This window comes from Diplotaxodon limnothrissa, linkage group LG6, assembly GCF_057381915.1.
Source record: "Diplotaxodon limnothrissa isolate DT_005_m linkage group LG6, D_limnothrissa_male_GT1.1, whole genome shotgun sequence".
NCBI lineage: Eukaryota > Metazoa > Chordata > Actinopteri > Cichliformes > Cichlidae > Diplotaxodon > Diplotaxodon limnothrissa.
In genome coordinates, this window is record NC_140601.1 from 39,453,678 (window position 1) to 39,472,311 (window position 18,634).

General features: G+C 43.8%; 1 protein-coding gene across 1 annotated transcript in view; it reads left to right on the forward strand.

Moving 5' to 3' along the window:
- The first annotated feature begins 5,320 nt into the window (after positions 1-5,320).
- The window catches only part of maml3 (mastermind-like transcriptional coactivator 3), a 141,803-nt gene continuing 128,489 nt past the window's right edge, over positions 5,321-18,634 (forward strand). Inside the window, exon 1 of the mRNA XM_085355171.1 lies at positions 5,321-6,417. Within this exon, the coding sequence (XP_085211297.1) occupies positions 6,040-6,417 (378 nt within the window). The 5' untranslated portion in view covers positions 5,321-6,039. The remainder of the gene's footprint in view (positions 6,418-18,634) is intronic.

The window sequence follows — 18,634 nt, forward strand, 5'->3', positions numbered from 1 at the left end:
TTAAAATTTTAATCTGACAATCTCCACAGCTTTTCATACGCTCTAGTTTTTGCTATGGTTTGGGAAAGATGGCTCACAGAGGTCAGAATATTTCTAAGCCTCAATAAACGGTTTCTCCTCATCTCTTACGCTCCACACAAACGAGACACCAACAGCAGTAAGCCGCTAAAGTGGAGCTAAGAAGGGAGCGAGTGGAGGAAAAAACAGTTTTCTCCTCCACTTTTTTCAGGAATGGTGTGTCTGTTGTCACATAGCAGCACGTCAACAATCACCAACACACTGAGGGTTGCATAGGAAAAATCACAGCACCAGCCATTTATAACAGATGGATGCAACAGCCATGACATCTCCCAGTGGTTTTGGTTTTGTCAGTATTTTGGCTGCACCATGTTGGGTTTTTGTGACCATATTTGTTGGACAGGCTGCACCACGTAGTGGAGTGAATTAGTTGTCATATTAATCAAAAAACTCAGTTTCAGGGCGTTTTTTTCTACTCCAGGTTCTGTATGATGTCAGTAAGAGAACATATCACTAATGCTGATATCTCAGCAGCACTGCTTATCCCTGAGCCGCTGGCTGTGAACACAGAAGCCCTGACCAACTCATTTTGATTGCGATGGGCAGCCAATCACAAGAAAGTTGGCTTAAAGGGGCGAGAGCTAAAATCTGGGGTCTGCACCAGCATTCAATGAAAGACAAATAAGGATTATTTTCACCTGTATATCACGTAGCCTTCATCTCAGTCATCAGTTAAAATAGCATGTGCCTTTCTTTAGATTTTTGCTTAGTAGAAAAAAATTAATACACCCAGTCATGTACATCCAGGATCCACCAATGAAGCGCCAGCAAGGATGGGCTGGGCTAAAGTTGTTCTTCATACTGCAAGTGTTGCTGCAGCATCATCCTCTTTAGACTTTTGCTCTTCTTTGTGCACACCGTGAGTCTGTGAGGATGTGCCCGAAACCTTTCTGAGTTTCTACAACTGTGAATCATGCAAAGCTACTCCAAAGTCCAAAATAAACACATGGAAATTTGCATATTAGGTCTCAAGATATTAGACATCTTTTGTCTTTCTTTTTTTTCCCTAACAAATCTTAACGCATTCTTTGCCTGAATCTAACAATATAAAATAGACATATTTTTCACCAGTTTTTGAAGTCAAAGACATGAAATGTTTTTCTGTTAACTGGACTCTCAGATCAGAAAACACCTCTATGTTTAGCTCAAAAGCACAGCTGCAAAAACATATTGCGTCATTCAATTAAAATGAATTGCAACAAAAAAGGTTGGGAAACGGTGGTCTGTGGTATCGGTGTGGAAGAGTCCTCACGGAATAATCTTAACACAAATGACTTTTAGCTTCAAAACACTCCAAGAGGATGTTTTGAAACTAAGACCATCAAATATGGTGAACTTCCTGTAGACGAAGAGAAAGCTAAATCTGCCCTCTGCGAGCGAAGCAATCGTGATCACTGGTGCTCGTGCAGGAACCAAATAACCTTTTAACACTGAGACAGGAAACAGAAATGAATAACATGCAATGGAGTGGAAGCAGAGACACATGCTGCCCATGTTTAATTGCCAAGCAGAGTGCGATTGTGTGCGTGCGTATGTCTCTGTTGGTGTACAGTATGTGAGGGGGTGAAGGACTGTGCGTGTGAGTACATGCGTGTGTGTTGGTGGGATGGTTAGAAAGAGACAAGGGAGCACATATGGCCCGAACAGTCGGGGATGGAGCTCAGAACTCCCACATGACATGGCAGATAAAAATAAAAATGGGAGAGAGAGGTGCACAGACAGTGACGGAGAGAGAGATAACTGGGCTCTGCTGCGACGTAACAGAAAAAAACCACATGTGTTTGTCTGGGTAACATTCACATTGCTGTCCATTTGTGTGTGTGTGTGTATGTGTGTCCAAGTCTGTGGTACTCTTTGGTGAAATGAGAAGAAGAACAGAGTGTGTAGACTGTATATAAAAGATGGATGTCACCCACTGGTTGGTCAGGTCCTGTTTAAAAGTCTTAATTTTAGCATTCTGGCTGCCAAAATGTTTTTTTTTTCTGGTGCCAGATGTGAACGTATTTGGACAAAAGGTTGGAGTGCCAAACTATTTAATTCAGTTTTATTTTTTATTCACAACAACAGTTGCCTCAAGGTGCTTTATATTGTGAGATAAAGACCCTACAACAATACAGCGAAAGCAGAGAATACCCCATCGATCATGTGACACCCTATGAGCAAGCGCTTTGGAGACAGTGGGAAGGAAAACCTCCCTTTTAACAGGAAGAAACCTTCAGCAGAACCAGGCTCAGGGAGGGACGGCCATCTGCCGTGACCGTTTGGGGTTAGGGGAGGAAGACACAACACAGACACGCTGTGGAAGAGAGCCACAGATTAACAGTAACTACCAGCTAATGTTAGCAGCTTGGTTAACAAGGTAAATCCACAGACCACATGGGTGCATCTCACAGACCCAGATACCGCTTCAATCATCATCATCATCTGGTTTGTTCCAGTGCATACACACAGCTGATGCTCCAGCTGTTGTCACTGGAGCAACTGCAAGATCTACCCAAGGTTCTTCATAAGTGACGGCGTCAGTGTATCCGGTGCGTGGAGCACCACACAGTCGCTTCCATCCTGCAACACTTGCATCAGACTGTGGGCCTGCCTGGATCGGATAAGTGCGAGGTAGCCGCTGAAGATGTGCAAGCCACCGCTCTTGCCACTGTGCAGGCAAAACAGGTGTGGGAGGTTTCTGTGTTGTCAGTCTGACCATAGCAGCTCCATATAATTCATCCCTTATCAGGCGATCGTGGCTCAAGAGTTAGGAGTTCGCCTTGTAATCGGAAGGTTACCGGTTCGAGCCCCGGCTCGGACAGTCTCGGTCGTTGTGTCCTTGGGCAAGACACTTCACCTGTTGCCTACTGGTGGTGGTCAGAGGGCCCGGTGGCGCCAGTGTCCGGCAGCCTCGCCTCTGTCAGTGCGCCCCAGGGTGGCTGTGGCTACAATGTAGCTGCCATCACCAGTGTGTGAATGTGTGGATGACTGGATGTGTAAAGCGCTTTGGGGTCCTTAGGGACTAGTAAAGCACTATATAAATACAGGCCATTTACCATTTATCCCTCTTCTCCACATGTCCGAACCAGCTCAACCTTGCCTCTCCAAATGGTCTCCAAACAGCTCAACCTGAGCTGTCCATCTGATGACTAAAGTCCAGCTGTGGATCAAGCATACAGATGAAGCTGCATGGACCCCCGGTTTAGCCAATGTGCACTCTTAGGTTAGGAAAACATCATGCAGGTCAAAATGTAGTCACGAATGTAGAAAAGTGACAAAAAAAAGTAGGACACACACCAAAGGACATGCTGTGTGTCAAAACTGCACTAATTGAGGCTCCAGAGATGAAAATGTGCTGATAAATTGTTTTGATGAAGCAAATTAGCCTTGGAGCATAAACCTTTTCATATGTACAAGACTATGAATATGTTTAATTCTTTGTTATTTTTTATTTATTTATTTTTTGGAGCCACCTTTAAGTGGCCATCATGGGACCTGTCGTTTTTTCAGTGTTGGGTTCATAATTTGGTGATTATAACTTGGATGGTCATGTGTCAGTGAAACATGCAAAATATCTGTGATTCATGACATGCACTGAGCATGAGAAGTCAGATACTGGAAAGTGATAAGAAGACATGAATTACATGGTCACCAGTTCAGTGGATCAGCACTTGTTATTAATACTAAAGGTCTTTAAATTTAATTGGATACACTTTCACTCTCATAAAGAACATCTGAATGTTTAAGAAGAAGCACACCAGCAAACATCTTAATGAAAGAGAGGCCTGAGAATAAAACGGCTATGTCATCATTATCACTTCCTGCTTAAATTCTTTCAGCGGTGATTCACCAGCCCCTGAAAAGTTCTCACTTTGCACATTTAAAAGTCATTTTTTACACCTTTTTAAATAAGCGCGGCCAGGATTTGTGATTAGTGTGTGTCATATTCAACAATAATGGCTTCCTGTAGTGGACATTAATACAAATATTTGCATTTAGTGTTTAAAAATTGACGTTAAACCTTCCAAACTCCCATCTTCTGTTTTCAGCTAACAATCTGTATGCTGAACTCAATTTAAAAAATAGTCATTATAAAATAACATGTTCAGTCCTCTTTAAAAATGCTCCAGCGATGGATAATTACAAGTTATAGTCATGGACTTCAGTCTGAGGAGGAACTCATTTCCACCCGTTTCCACCCGTTTACCTGTGTGAAATGGGTGTAACCTGCAGTGGGCCTGCAGAGCTCAACACACCACGACTTGAGTAAATAGGCAAAACAAGCAAATCAAGAAAACACCATCATCTGTTTGGCAACACAAGTGGAGCTTCTTCTTTCTTTTTTTTAAAGGAAGCTGCAACTGCTGAGCCATCAATCAAAGAGGGGCCTTTGTGTAATCCATACATTTGGCTGCTGTCTCTGTTTTTGTTTGTTGTCTGTATGTGAAGAGTATTTCTGTACCTGCGCCTTGCTTCCATATCTTCTGGAGAGATTTCTGTATTTGTGAAAACTAAACTTAAACTGGTATGAAGTGTGTAAATATTTAAAAGGCCTTAACTATCTGCCGCAATAGAGGACAGATGCTACATTTAAACTTTTGCCTTCCAACGAGCTGCCTTGCTTTGTTGTGTTGTGCATTTATAGTTTGTTTTTTGTTTTTTGCACACTTTTCGCTCATTTTTGCATTTTGTTGTTTTAAAGTTTGTATGTTTGAGCTAATTTTTAAATTCTTGGATTGTTTTATGAAGTTGCAAAAAACTGAGTAACTGCTTAATTTGGTATGATGCGATCTTATGCGCAAGAATCAAGTGATAATAATTTATTTATAAATCTCCAAACAGTAAAGCCCAACCACCCCTGCAAGTTTAAACTATGGCTGACTTTAATGAAATTTTGAAACTACCTCTTGTGTTTGGGCTTTTTTCCCTACTCGTTTCTGCTGAGTTTTAGATTTTCAAAGACATTTAACATTTTGATTCTTCATCTATATTTGCGGCTCATTTTTAGTGTTGTATAGTCTTGCGTTTCTTTTTACCCCCTAAACGCAGTTTCTGTCTCTTTGCGTGCTTCTCCCTTAGGTTCCAATATGTTAACCTTTCTCTTAACCCTTTATTAACCCGTTAAAACAGCTCAGGACAGGTCACACGTCCCCTGGTGGATTCCACTCCGTGTTTTCCTGGTTTCCACCATCGGGCTCTTCGCACAGCCTTTAGCTGGTTTTTACTAAACTCCTGATATCACTCCGCTGGCATGGTGGAGAAGCGGACCTGATTATTGTGATGGTGGCAGGCAGTGACTAGAGACTTCCGCCACTGCTTCCCGTATCCGCGTTTTGCGCCGTCTGTCCTACTATCTGGTTGCTTCACAATCGGACTACCGAAGGCGCTTGTGCGCTTTCCCCCCAACTCAACAACATCTTACCCGGGATTTCTTTCAAACCAAAACCAGATGAGATGCAAGTTCACTGGGAAACTCTGGAGCCCGTTCAGTTTAGGCAGCAAAACTTTTTCTCAGAGGACGGCACGGTGAACCGGAGAGTGGACTGTTGCTGTAGCCGCCGCTGCTCCTCTGCGGGACGGTTTGTGCGCATATGAGCGCTGGGTGCCCACTCGCACCGTCGCTGTACCGCTGTGTGTTTTTGCTCTTATCAGCGTGGCAGCGGCTTTATTGTTGAATTCAGTTTGGGGGCTTTGTGTTGTTTGTGTTCAGCACTTGGAAAGAAAAGAAGAGACGCTCAGCCGCATGACCGAGAGCCTCGCAGCCCTTTAAACCTTCCACTCCCGGTTGTTGCCCTCTTCTTCAGCGGCCGTATCTTCCGCCCGCTGCTCGGGACCTTTCGCCGGCGGAGGACGCGCAGAGAAAGCGGACTCTAGGTGGTGGAGTGGAGGTGGAGGTGGAAGGAGGAGGAGGTGGCGGCGGTGGCGCTGAGCTTAACTGGGAGAAAAGTTCTTCCAAAATAGCCGCCGCTCGGCCCCGTGATGGGGGACTTCGCCTCCCCCGCTGCCGGACCCAACGGCAGTATCTGCATCAACAACAGCATGAACCCGGCCGCCGCGAGCATGGGGCCCGCCGCGAGCGTGGTGGGAATACCTAAGCACAGCACGGTGGTGGAGAGGCTGAGGCAGCGGATAGAGGGCTGCAGGAAACACCACATAACCTGCGAGAACAGGTACCAGCAAGCCCACGCCGAGCAGATGGAGATAGACCGCAGGGACACGGTCAACCTGTACCAGCGGACTCTGGAGCAAAGGGCCAAAAAGTCCGCTAGCGGCAGCAGCACCAAGCAGCCCCAGAGCAAGCAGCTGGACCCGGACTCTGCGTCCTCCGCGGAGCAGAGGAATAACACGCTCATAGCGGTAAGGACGAGCTGACTGCGACGGCCACCTACAACTCACACACAAACACGACACACTTTCGCTCATTTCCCCTCCATCTCTGCTTCCCAGTCTCTCTCTCCCCCCCAACCCCAAGCAAGCTGCACAGCTTCTTCTTGTTCATCACTCAGAAAACTTGTTGAAAACATGCTCGCTAATCGCTGCTTTCTTTCTCAGCGCTCGCTTCACTTTCTTTCCTCCAAGTTCTTTTGTTTACAAAGAAGTCCGGCCCCTCGTTGGAGCCAACAGGCTGCAGTTTGGGGCTTGGATTGTGCTCTGTGTGGAAATTAGAAGCCTGGCAACTGATATTTGATCTTATTCTGCGAGATCAGTGTTTTTTGTTTTGTTTTTTGGGAGGGGGCACTTTCAGTTGTCAGGTTCTGAAACTAGTCAGTAACTTCTGGAGGATGGCTCGCGGTGTGTTTGCATCTAAAAAATAACTTCTGCTTTCTTGTTCTTGGGTGGAAATTGTTCTGCAACACAGGAGAGCATTAGCATTGCAACACTGCTTCCTTGCTCTCGGCAGCAGTAGCCTGCACTGTAACCTTTGTCACATACTCTCAAAATCTGCAGTCTGTCCCCAGTGTCACACACACACACACACACACACACACACACACACACACACACACACACACACACACACACACACACACACACACACACACACAGCTGACTTCAGATGAATGCCACAGTAGTTTGTGAACATTTGTTACACTGTCATTAACTCCTAGCTCTTCAGGTTCGCTCGTGAATGCAGCGATCGCATAACATGCCTCAATAGCTGCATGCCCTTGTGAAGATATTGCACTTGTCATTTGTCATTACAGTCAGAGTGGGTTTTATAGCAGTGCTAGGGTGTTTTCCTGTTGGTAGGGGGCAGTGGTAACATATGGAGGGCTGGTGAGTTGCTCGTGGCTGTCCAGGCTGTGAGAGATCTTCACTCCCGGTGTTTGACTGTTTGTGTGAGAGAGGTTGTAGGCAGACACTGGCAAACTGTGTGGTGTCCCTGCCTGCTCCCGTCTCCCGTGGGCTCTGCTTTCCTTTAGAAAAGACCAAAGGATGCATGTGGGGAATGTCAACATTGTTATCCCTTTTGTTGCTGCAATGAGCCCAGTTCCCCCCCTTTTGAAATGCAAAATACGGAGCGTCTTTTAATTTCTGAGGCAGCCTCGCTTGTTATTTAAGAGCAAACCAGAGCAGCTCCAGAATGAGACGAGCGGCAGGGATTTTAATAGTGCAGGAGCTCCCAGCGGCCCTTGTGGACATTAAACCGAACCGCCCATTAGATGGCCGGCAACAAATGCTCCGAGAATGGAAGGATTACTGCTTAAAGGCACAGTGGCATCCCTCTCCGTCTCTCTCTCTGCTCCTTTCCCATTCACTGATGGCGACAGCTTGTACGCAAACACAGCATTCAATAGCTGAAACACACAGAGCTGTGTGTTAGCACCCTCTTTATGTTACATTGTAAGTTCTTGGCAGTGTGCAGTCGCGGAGATTAAAAGGAAAGTCTCCCATCCCTCGCCGTTTTACCCCTCAGAAGAAGGGAGCTGCAGCTAGATGGCTGTATGTAGTCACTTCACAAGCAGGCATTCGAGGAAAGCCAAGTATTCCGATGATGGGATTATGCAGATGTGCATGCACAATTTCAACAGAGGCCGTAATGTGTAGCGTGTATGTTGCAGACCGTATGGGGAGGGTGTGCTGTGAACATAGTATTGGCTGAAAAAGCACAATCATTTCACGATTTAGTTAAAAAGATGAAACGCTGACATCATAAGACTAAATTCACACACACTTCAGCTGTGAAACGTTTGTGCTCTACTACAGGTTGGCTTTGAGTGCCAGTATAGTAATCACCACTTTGAAGAATGTCAGGAATGCCTACAGTGTGCAAAAAAACCCCAACCCCAACATCAGCCAGTTTAAAGTGCAAAAGCAGCAATACAGTTAAATACCTTCAAATGCAAATAATGTCTTTCTGAACCAAATCCAAACTGTGTCAGTGTAATCTTTTATATTTGGTATTGTGATGCTCATCTCAGCACACTGTGCTTTGGTCTAATGGTTCTCAGACACACCCACGTCAGGGTCGGGGAAAGCCTGTAATCATGGAAAGTGGGTGTTTGTGTCTCTAGACTAACTATTAGTGAGACTGGAGAAGAAGACGACACCATGTGTCTGAGTGAGACCTTTTCTGTCTCGCTCAGACATTATTTAAAGAGCCAACAGCCAACTAAAGCTCGGGGTACAGGGGGCCTGGGATGTGGTAGTTCCTGTATAACCAACTGTTTGCCCGCCTGGAGATTCACTTTCACGAGACGGACACTTCCAAACTTTTAATTGTCGGATAATGAGAGGGTAGCTTGCAGAACGCCAAGCTGCCTTTCTGCTTTCTGTCAACATCCATATATCATGTTACACTAACAGTGGAATAGTTGAACGCTCATTTACATATTAAACACTTCTTAATTGTGCACCAACTGTTATAATGGGCAGAGAAGACAGTATACTGTATATAAATGTTTCACAGCAGACAGACGATTGTATTTATCTCCTTGAGGTAAAGCTGAACACAATGAAGTTATTTATTAACTCCTCTTTCAACCTCCAAGAAGAATGAATAAAGTTTTGATTTTGTCACTTACCATGGCTATCAGTACAACATATTCATGCTTAGTTAATATTAAACTGGACCTGTTACACATTTCCTTGTTAATACAGGATACTCGCTTTAAACATGGTCAAGATTTCAAATAAAACCAGAATCTCAGGTTTAATACTGCTCTGAACACTTTTTTCTGCTTTTGGCTTTTGCATGATGTCGCTGAAGGCAGAGATCCCTAATATGGTCATCTTTGGGATCAGATGACCATATGCCCCACCCACCTTCGGTTTAAATCTTTTGTTTACAAGGAGCAGCCAATCAGAAGCAAGCAAGCTATAGGCATTTTTTCTTGTGTTTGATTTTTAGGCTAGGCTATACTAATGCTGAGGAAAAAAGATGGCCCAGTAATTTATGATAAAAATAAATGTTTATTAGCAAACAGAAGCTAAATTTACTGAGTGTCTGAGGAGGCGTTTTCACCCCTTCTGTGAGCTTGTACGATCAGCGCTTGCAGCCCGCAAGCCATCATAGATAAAATCTGGACTGTCATAGCGTAAATGGACATAAAGCTAAATTTGAGCTCTAACCGTGTCAAGTGGGATGCAAGTACAACAGAAATACAGAGGCTAGTAACAACATTGTTACTGTGGGTTACTAAGTAGGTGAGGCACAGTTCCATAAAATGTGCTGCTGTAGTTGTACGATCAACAAACAAGACCATTTTACAACAAAATGAGACCTGCTGCAAGGTCAGGTGCACACCTGTAAAGCTTTGGGACTGCATCCTGCACATGGTGACAAAATATGCCAAGAGAGATGGACAGATATGCAAATTGTGTTAGGTCAAAGGTCAAAGTTCAGCTCACACTTACTGCACAATTAAGAATTTTGAATACGTTCTACAATTCTAAAAGTGTTTTTTGGGTTTTTTGACTAACTGCCCTACCTCCTACCGTAAGCCCCCTGCTACCACACACTCTCATGGCACTTCATGACATTGTCATCACCTCTAATCTACTTATTTGGGTTTTTGGAGCCAAATTTTCCAGCATTTTGTGTCACTGGACTCATCTTTATCAGTCTGCCTGGTCTTAAATGTGCAAATAGTCTCCGTATACAGATGTAATATTTTCTACTTTTAAAAAACGACCACATTTGAAGGTAAATCATTTTACTGCTCACTCCAAAGCCTGCGCTTAAAGTTATACTCGTGGCAGATTTTTGTACTTCATGTGTCTGAAGCGCTTATCCAATTCAGGGTCACAGGACCAGGCTGAGCTCAACCCAGCTGTCGTAGGGTGAGAGACACGGTGCAACCCGGACAGGTCACGAGTCCATCACAGGGAGACACGAACCGTTCACCTTCACACCTACAGGTGATTTAGAATCAGCGGCTAACCACACCTGCATGTCTTTGGACTGCGGGAGGAGAAACTATACAAACTCCAAACAGAGAAACGCCAGGCAGCCGATCGAATTGTGCTGCGTTCCTTTGCCTCAGAAGTTGGATGATGACATCATACTCAAGTTGACCACATCTTAGTAGCAGAAATCATTTGTTTTTCTCCCTGCCAAATTAGCACCCTCACAAGCAATACCACTTACTGATTTCTGCTGTTTAGGGCGAGTCATCACTGTGTTGTTTTGACAATATATATGCTGCAGACACGAGATGTACTTCCTGTTGAAATACAGTTAAAAACATGAACATTTTTATCCATGAAACCAAACAAATACGCTTCTGAGATTTAAAATCTTTGCACCTGGTTGGTGATTTTGTTTCCGTATCCCGTTCAGCATGAAATAAAACTTGTGTTTGTGTTATGATTGTTTTAAATGATCTGCCTTTAGGTTGTTGAGCAAGGGGTCAAAAGTTTGTCACCGTGTACGCCCATTTCTTTGCTTTATTTTAATGAGATGGGGGTGTTTTTGATTAGGGTTTGGGCAGCTCTGCTCCTCCTTTAAGATTAAATAGTGTCAGAAACGTTAACACCGACAGCTCAGAAACTGGATAACAGATGAATTTTTTGTCAATATTCTTCCACTGCTGAATATTAAAGTCCATGATGTCAGTATGATCCCCTATATTTATCCATTTGATGCGTTCATCTTCCCAGAATGACATTTGACAGTCCACAGGGAGCAGGTGTGAAGTTGTTCATTACATCTGTTGGTGGGGAGAGAATTAGTGATGGCAGCTCGGGCCTTTGAGACCACAGTCAGGAGAGAAATTAGTGTGTAATCTTGCTTTTTTCCACCCTTCTATGACAACTGAATTCAAAAGTCTAAAAGTGAAAATTGCATGTTGATAATGAGGGAGTGACACACAAATCTGATTCGGGTGTATCTAATGTCTTAACACGACGAGACGTTACCTCCAACAGAACACGTTCACGAGTGGCTGCCGTGTTTTAGCGTTTTTGCTGACGTCGTGATGGAAGCACGGGGGAGGAGGGGGAATGTTGCGAGGATCCAGCCCGTGACCTTTCAGTCAGAGGCACGTGTCTCCGATCCAATGGGCCGTGATGTTGCTTAAAAGCAGAATCGTGACCCGTACTTTTTTCTGACAAAACATCCAGTCAGATCTGATTACCTCGTCGCTAACAAGTTTGCAGCTGCGAGGCCGAGGTGCACAGCAAGGGGCTCGTTAGTTCCACTAAAACACAGTAGCTCAGGACAGTCTGTCTTCGGCTCTGCTCGCTCCTTGGCATTCACCTCGCAGAGGAATGTCTCTCTCTCTCTCACACACACACACACACACACACACACACACACACACACACACTGTTGTCCTGCTCGACTCTTGGCAGCAAAGGCCTGAGTGTGGGCGGCTGAGTTTTCATGAATCTGAGGCCATCCCTCCCTTCCTCTCTCCCTCCCTCTGTTCAACACTTCTCTGGTTTCAGCGTTAGTAAAGCACTAATGTAGCGTACATGGTCCTGGTAGCTATAGCATTGTTAAAGTCAGCTGGGACCGTTGCCCATTTGCTATATTTAAACCAGCGTGCTGGCGAGGAGCTTACACTCACCAGTACGCGCAGGCACACACGCAGAGCGTGACGTCGGCGAACACCCGTGACATCACAGTCATGCTGTTTTCAACTCATTACACGCTAATTTGACTGACTCCCTCTGCTTTTTTTCTGACTGTTCCTTTTTAACTCCCTCTCTTCTGCTCTCATGTGCTCCGTGTTAACATTTTTGTCACTCTCCAAAAAGTTGATTCTGTTCATCTGGACGCAGCGTTTTGTGGGAGAAACGTTTCGTCACTCATCCAGGTGACTTCTTCAGTCTCAGCTGACTGCAGGTTTCAATCTTATAAACAGCACATTTGCATAATGACTGAAAGCAGCCCACTGAAGGAACAATGGGCTGGGAGGTCAGTTCCTTAATCTTAATTATGCAAATTCTCATGACCATTGAGAAGCATCAAGACATTTTTGTCACTCTTTTTTTTTTCTTGCTCCTTCTCACCCTCGGCCCTGAGTCCCTGCACACACACACACATGCACACAGCTCTGGATGTTTTTGATTTGGGGCGGCTGCAACCACATTCCCTTCCTCCCACGCTTGTTCACATGTTCTACAGGAACACACACACAATCTGCAGAGACCCTTGAATATTCAGAGGACTCTTGGCTCTTTAGAAAGTTTTAACTAGCTGAAACAAAAAGGATTTCAAAATAAAATTTAAAGCTAATCCGAGGTAATAAATCGTTCTCGATGAGAGTTCTTCCTCTTTGATGCCCGTACAGGGATCCAGAGGGTCGTCACGTTCGCGTTTCAGGCCTCAAACGTTTTCTTACCAGTTTTCACAGGATTTACAACTTTGTGTTGTTTTCACCTGCTGAAAGAAATCATTTAAATTTCAAATTTATGACTTTTAGAAACCTTCATCCCTTAATCGTCGATTCCATATCAAAGGCGTTCGCACGTGTTCACAGTCTGCAGCTGCTTTGTAAAGTCACTGTTTTCTACTCTGTGCACAGATTTCTCAGCTTGACTGTAGTTGATTTTTTAGGGCATTTTTGTTCCAGTTTTGGATGGATGACAGAAAGTGAGGTGACATGTGACAAGAGGCATTAAAACCCACACTGCTGTTTCCTCTTCAGTCGACCCACCTGCTTGTAGGTAGCTGCTGAAGGGAAAAAAGCGAAGAGCTACAGGATTATCTCCCTGTTTTTACATTTTTTATTTGCTCTTTACCGTGTGTTAATATGCTGTATACACAGCAGAACATGTTTGAGAATCAAATCCAGGTGAATTAAATATTTTTTATTGTCATAATGAAGGCTTGGCGACTGTCTGCTGTAATTTTCAATTGTGGAAGACTTAAAATGGCCAAGCTTTGATTTTATAGCCTATAATTTTCTGCACTTACTGTATGAACCAGAAACCATCAGCTGACATATTATTTAATCACAGACAGGCAGGTAATTTGCAATTTTGATGATCACGTGTTCATTATAGGCACCGGTAGTAAGTTTGTGAAATTTCTTCCCTCCTGGTTATAACAACTGTAAGTGGGATTATTACAAAGTGGGAGCGTTTAAGGACCACAGCAACTCATCCATGAAGTGGCAGACCACGTAAAGATACAGAGCGAGGTCTGAGGAGTGTAGTGTGCAGAAGTCACCAACTCTCTGCTGACTCAGGAACCGCAGAGCTGCAAACCTCCTCTGGCATTAACATCAGCACAAAACATGTGAGCTGGGAGCTTCATGACATGGGTTTCCATGTTAGGTGTCATGTGTAGGTGAGCCAGTACTTTTGTAGGGTTTTACCTTACCTTACAATAAATAAAATTGAATTGAATTAAATAGTCTTTTCCTATTTTAGTAACTTTCAGAGGGAAATATTGTAATTCTTTAGCTGAAGTCGTCACCTTACATATTATTAATTGGCATGAATGTCAACTGGATAGATGGGTAAATGTTAAAATATTAGTTCCCAATGTTTTTAGCTACCAACCCATTACATAAAAGAAGTGATATTTCTCTGATTTGTTTGCTATATAAGATATACAGAGCATAAAGATCAGCAAAAGCATAAGATTAGGTAAGATGTACTGTAATCATCCCAAAAGTTAAGAAATTGTTGTGTCAATGGGGCCAGAACATGAAAAATAATCCAGCTCCGTGAGATAAATACGACATCATGGAACAAAATAACTCAGAAAGTTTAGAATAAAAGTGATGAAACTTTAACAGGTTTTGTGTTGGAGTGTTTGTGTAATCCTGCTAACAGACAGACAAATGTTGCTGTATTCACACTTAGTCTATATGACCAATAGCTCATGGTGTCTAAGGTTAGCCAAAGTTCAGTTCTGACCCCGCCGCAGTGTTCTCTGTAACATTAACTATTATCCTCTCACAGTAAAAATGGCGCAGTCTCACTAAGTAAACAGCAAACCTCTGGAAAGAGTCGAGTATCTGTTGTCTTATCTCTCTGGCCTGTGCGCTGCCTTTTGTTTGGATTGTGCCAGAAGGTTGCTCGCTTTCTCCACTGTATTCACGTCAGTAAGTGTAGTATTAAAGGAGCAATACTCAGCGGCAGTTTAGATTTTGCATTATTGATAGCAGGATGGTGGGAAGCCATCTTTGTTGCTTTCACCCCTGGTGTACTCACACAAACACTGAGTTGGTAAAATATGGATGAGGTGGTTATCGGAGATGCCCGGGTCCCCTCCGATCCTCTGCGAGTAAATGCGCTTTACTTAGAAACGTCAGAATGAAGGAATGGTGACGGCTACAACTCTCTCTGTGAAGACCGAATGAACAATTTGCTGTTTTAACATGTAGCGTCTGACTTGGTAGTTTGATCTGTACACACCACACACACCAAATGAAAAACATTTTGGCTGTGGCTTTTTTTCCTCAAACACCAGCACTCTGCGAGCTAAGCATCATCCACACAGAAACCATTCTACAGCTAAACAGGGTTTCTAAAACAATGGCCTTTATCAAGGGAGTCCTGTCATAAAGACGTAATTCCCTCTGCCTATTAAACTGGGACACAGAACAGGAACATTGCCACATATGGATTCATACATGTGTGTGCACAGGAGAGGGTGCAGAGATACTGTGAGAGTTTGTTTTTAGGGAAATACTGTAACAACACACTTTGTCTGCAGCAGATGGGACCACATTTGTGTTTGCTGAAGGTTGCAGTCCAGTAGTAAGAAGGGGTAGAGTCGACTCCTCCACATAACCGTAGAAATTGCAGCGAGGCCCGGGCAGCAGTTTAAAAATATTTTCTTATTACTAAGAAAGAAAAGAACCACTGTATTTGGGAATTTAATAAAAATGTGGCCACAATACAAACTCAACCAAAAACTCCTCAGTGTGCCTGGTTGTCAGTATTTCTTCCAACATTTTCCCCTAAATAGGCCCCACTCCTACTAAAACTTCGAAGGGAAACGTACTGTGACAACCTTCTAACAAGATCTTGGTGTAATTGTTTTGTTCTCTTGCAGGGAAATTGGCAGAGTATTAAAATGACTTGTTATTTTTAAACCGAGTCTTGCCGGTGTTGATCTTTGGAATTGTTACGAACTCGCTTATCTGCCTCGTGCTTTGTGAATTCAAGTATTGTACTATGATTCCAGCATTTCTGCCGGAGCTGTTAGCCACCAGATAACGCCACATGACATTTTCATCATATGCAAATGCTGCTGTCTTTATAGCAGCAGTGGAAAAGAAAAAAAAAAACCTATTGTATTCAAAATTTGTCTTCATTAAGAGTGCAGAAGAATGTGTTATATTCTTATTAGATTTAAATATCCTGCTACATCTGCACTTTTTTTCTGTTGCTTATGGTGGAGACTTGAAAGTTAGTTTAGTCCACTGGTTCCCAATGAGCGGCGTAACCCTTCTGAAAGGTCACACGATAAATCTGTGGAGTCATGACATGATTAATGGGAGATGACAGAAGAAAACTTCATGCGTAACTCCACTGTTTACACGAGATCCTGATAATTTAACCTCCTTTGGCCCTAGCCTGGCTTACAGCATGCTGGTATGTTAACAGACCTTAAACTAGAACATTAACTAGACTCTTGCTCCTCCTGTGGGCTCTGTTTTAGGCTTTAGATAATCTAGTCAGATTAGACAGAGCAGAAGACTTTGGCCAATCACACGTGTTTTCAGAGCACATCTGTGAAGGAAGACACAGAGGACTGTCACCTGGGAGAGCGGGTATGGAATCTCGTGTGAAACTAGTGTTGACTTCCTTGTAGTTTGTGTCAATGTGACGTTTGTAAGGTGGGAGGAGCTTACAGCAGAGAAGAGACGTCTAAAAACACTGCAGCCAGAGCTTCAAGTCTACGTGCTTAAATATAAACATGCAAAGTAACAAGTTTCAACATCTCGCCCTGAAATGTAAATGAAATAAACAACATAAGGAGGCAGAATGTAGAAATAATGTGAAATTATGTCCAGCTGACTTTGAAACACTTTTCTGTTCAAGGCTAAAGCTCTTATTTTTTTTGGCATTTTTGAAGCTTATTTGAATGACACACGTTAATTTCATGTTAGTCTGACTTGCTGTGCATTTACAGTGAAACACTTGAGGGTAGCTACAGAGGAAATATCACCTAATCTTTGACAACCAGTTTTCAGTTTCCTGTTGGTGGCGGGCGGCAACCCTCTGACCTTCCTCTTACTGATTTGTCAAACTCAGGGACAGTTTCCATCACTTTTTCACTCTCCCCGCCAAAAAACAAACAAAAAAGAAAAACAGTATCGTGGCACTTTTAAATCATTTGTTTGTCCTCCAGTTTTCCTCCTGTTACTCATTTGTGCCCATCGCACAGTGACTGCTTCTAATTCCCACGCAATTTGGTCCTTTGTTGATCGTCTCTCTCCTCCTACCTTCTTTTGACCTTTCTTTGTCGTCCTTACACTCTGTCCTCCCTTCTTTCCTTTCAGTCATTCAAATCCACCCTTTTCTTTTTTCCCCTCCACCTTGCCACCCCTCCCTCCATCCATCACTGCGCTCCATGCCTCCGGTGATCTCCGGTTCAGTCTCAGGTAGCAGGCTTAGCCCTCTAAAGCTTTCTCCACGAAGAAATCCTGTGCTAAGAGGGAATTACCCACCACATGTGCTCCTGCAGCACACACAGGCACGTAGACACAGGATTTTACTGCACGCTGGACTTAACCCATCGGCTCTTCGTGCTAACGTTGTTCATATGAACATCATCTGCATTTTTCTGTGTTACTGAATGTTAAAGCTGGTATCGTGTGCCTCTTCCCTCCTTTGTTAGATGACATTTGTTGTTCTTTCCAGTGCCGGCCAGATCCCCCGCACCTTCCTATCGAGCCAGCGTCATGAATTTTTTATGAATGTTTGCGTGTGCAACTGTGTGCAGGGGGCCCTCAGCTGCATCAATAGCCATTAGTGGAGCAGCTGGGGTAATTGTGCCACAGTGGCTGCAGTGCAGGAGGAAAAACACACACACACACATTATCTGATAATACTGCAGAGGGCAATAAGGAGGAAGAGGGGGAGCGAGGCGCAGTGGGGAAGAGCGGGATGGTGTGAGCGAGGATATTAACTGTGTGGTGGAACAGTTAGCGGCGTGCTACGACGCTGACTGATAGCTGATTTTTACCTGGTGATTGCAGCCTGGAAGTCTTTAGAATGTGCAGCAGCGCGACCGACATGCTGCCTATGACAGTGATTGTCTGGAGACCGTCAGTGCTGCACAGAAGCACACACATCTGGCTGAAAACGAGGGCCCAGGGGCAGATGTTGTCAGTGCTGGCTGGTTTATTTCGCCTCACGCGGCACTGGAACAAATTTCACTGTTAAATTTCAGCAAATTATCTGCAGCTGGATTTTCCTGCATCTAAAGCCGTGTCTGACCTTTTTTTTTTCCACACGTTACTTGTGCAAATAGTGTAAACTCACCAAATATTGCCCCACAGCAGCCAACATGAGAAGGACGAGCCGATAGCTGGAATCAAGTTTCACAAATATATTTTCAGAACTTTCCAGGAAGTCCTGTGATTTTGTTCACTTTTCTTCTTTCCTTTTCTTTTTTTTTGGTTCTCTCTCTATATGAGAGAAAGTTCAATCACACCGCTACAGCTGCCCAAAACTAGCAAACAATAATCTTGTCCCCTATTTCTGATACCTCTATTCTCCCGGCACGGATTTTTGCAGATTTAATCAACAGCTTTGAGTTTATTTCACAGTGTAATCTAACCTCACAGCTTCTTACTTTAGAAAACGTTACAGTTTCATGCTGTAGCTGAGAGGTTAGCACGGTGGCCTCACAGACAGAGGGACCTGGGTTTAAACTTGGTGTTTGCCTGTTTCTTGTGCGGGTTTTCTCGTCGTGGAGCTCCATTTCTCACGGTTTAGTTAATTAAAAAGGTTTCCTATTTTAAGGCAAATAAGCTACATGCTGTTTGTTTACCATAGTACTGTCCTTTTAATATTCCTGCTGTGTTCAGTACAAGTAAAAGATTATTATGAGCTTTTTTTCTTTTACTACGCTGTAACTTTACTTATTATTGCTTCTCATTTGGGCAGCGGGAGCGCCGTGGTTAGCACTGTCTCCTCATCGAAAGAAGGTCCTTGG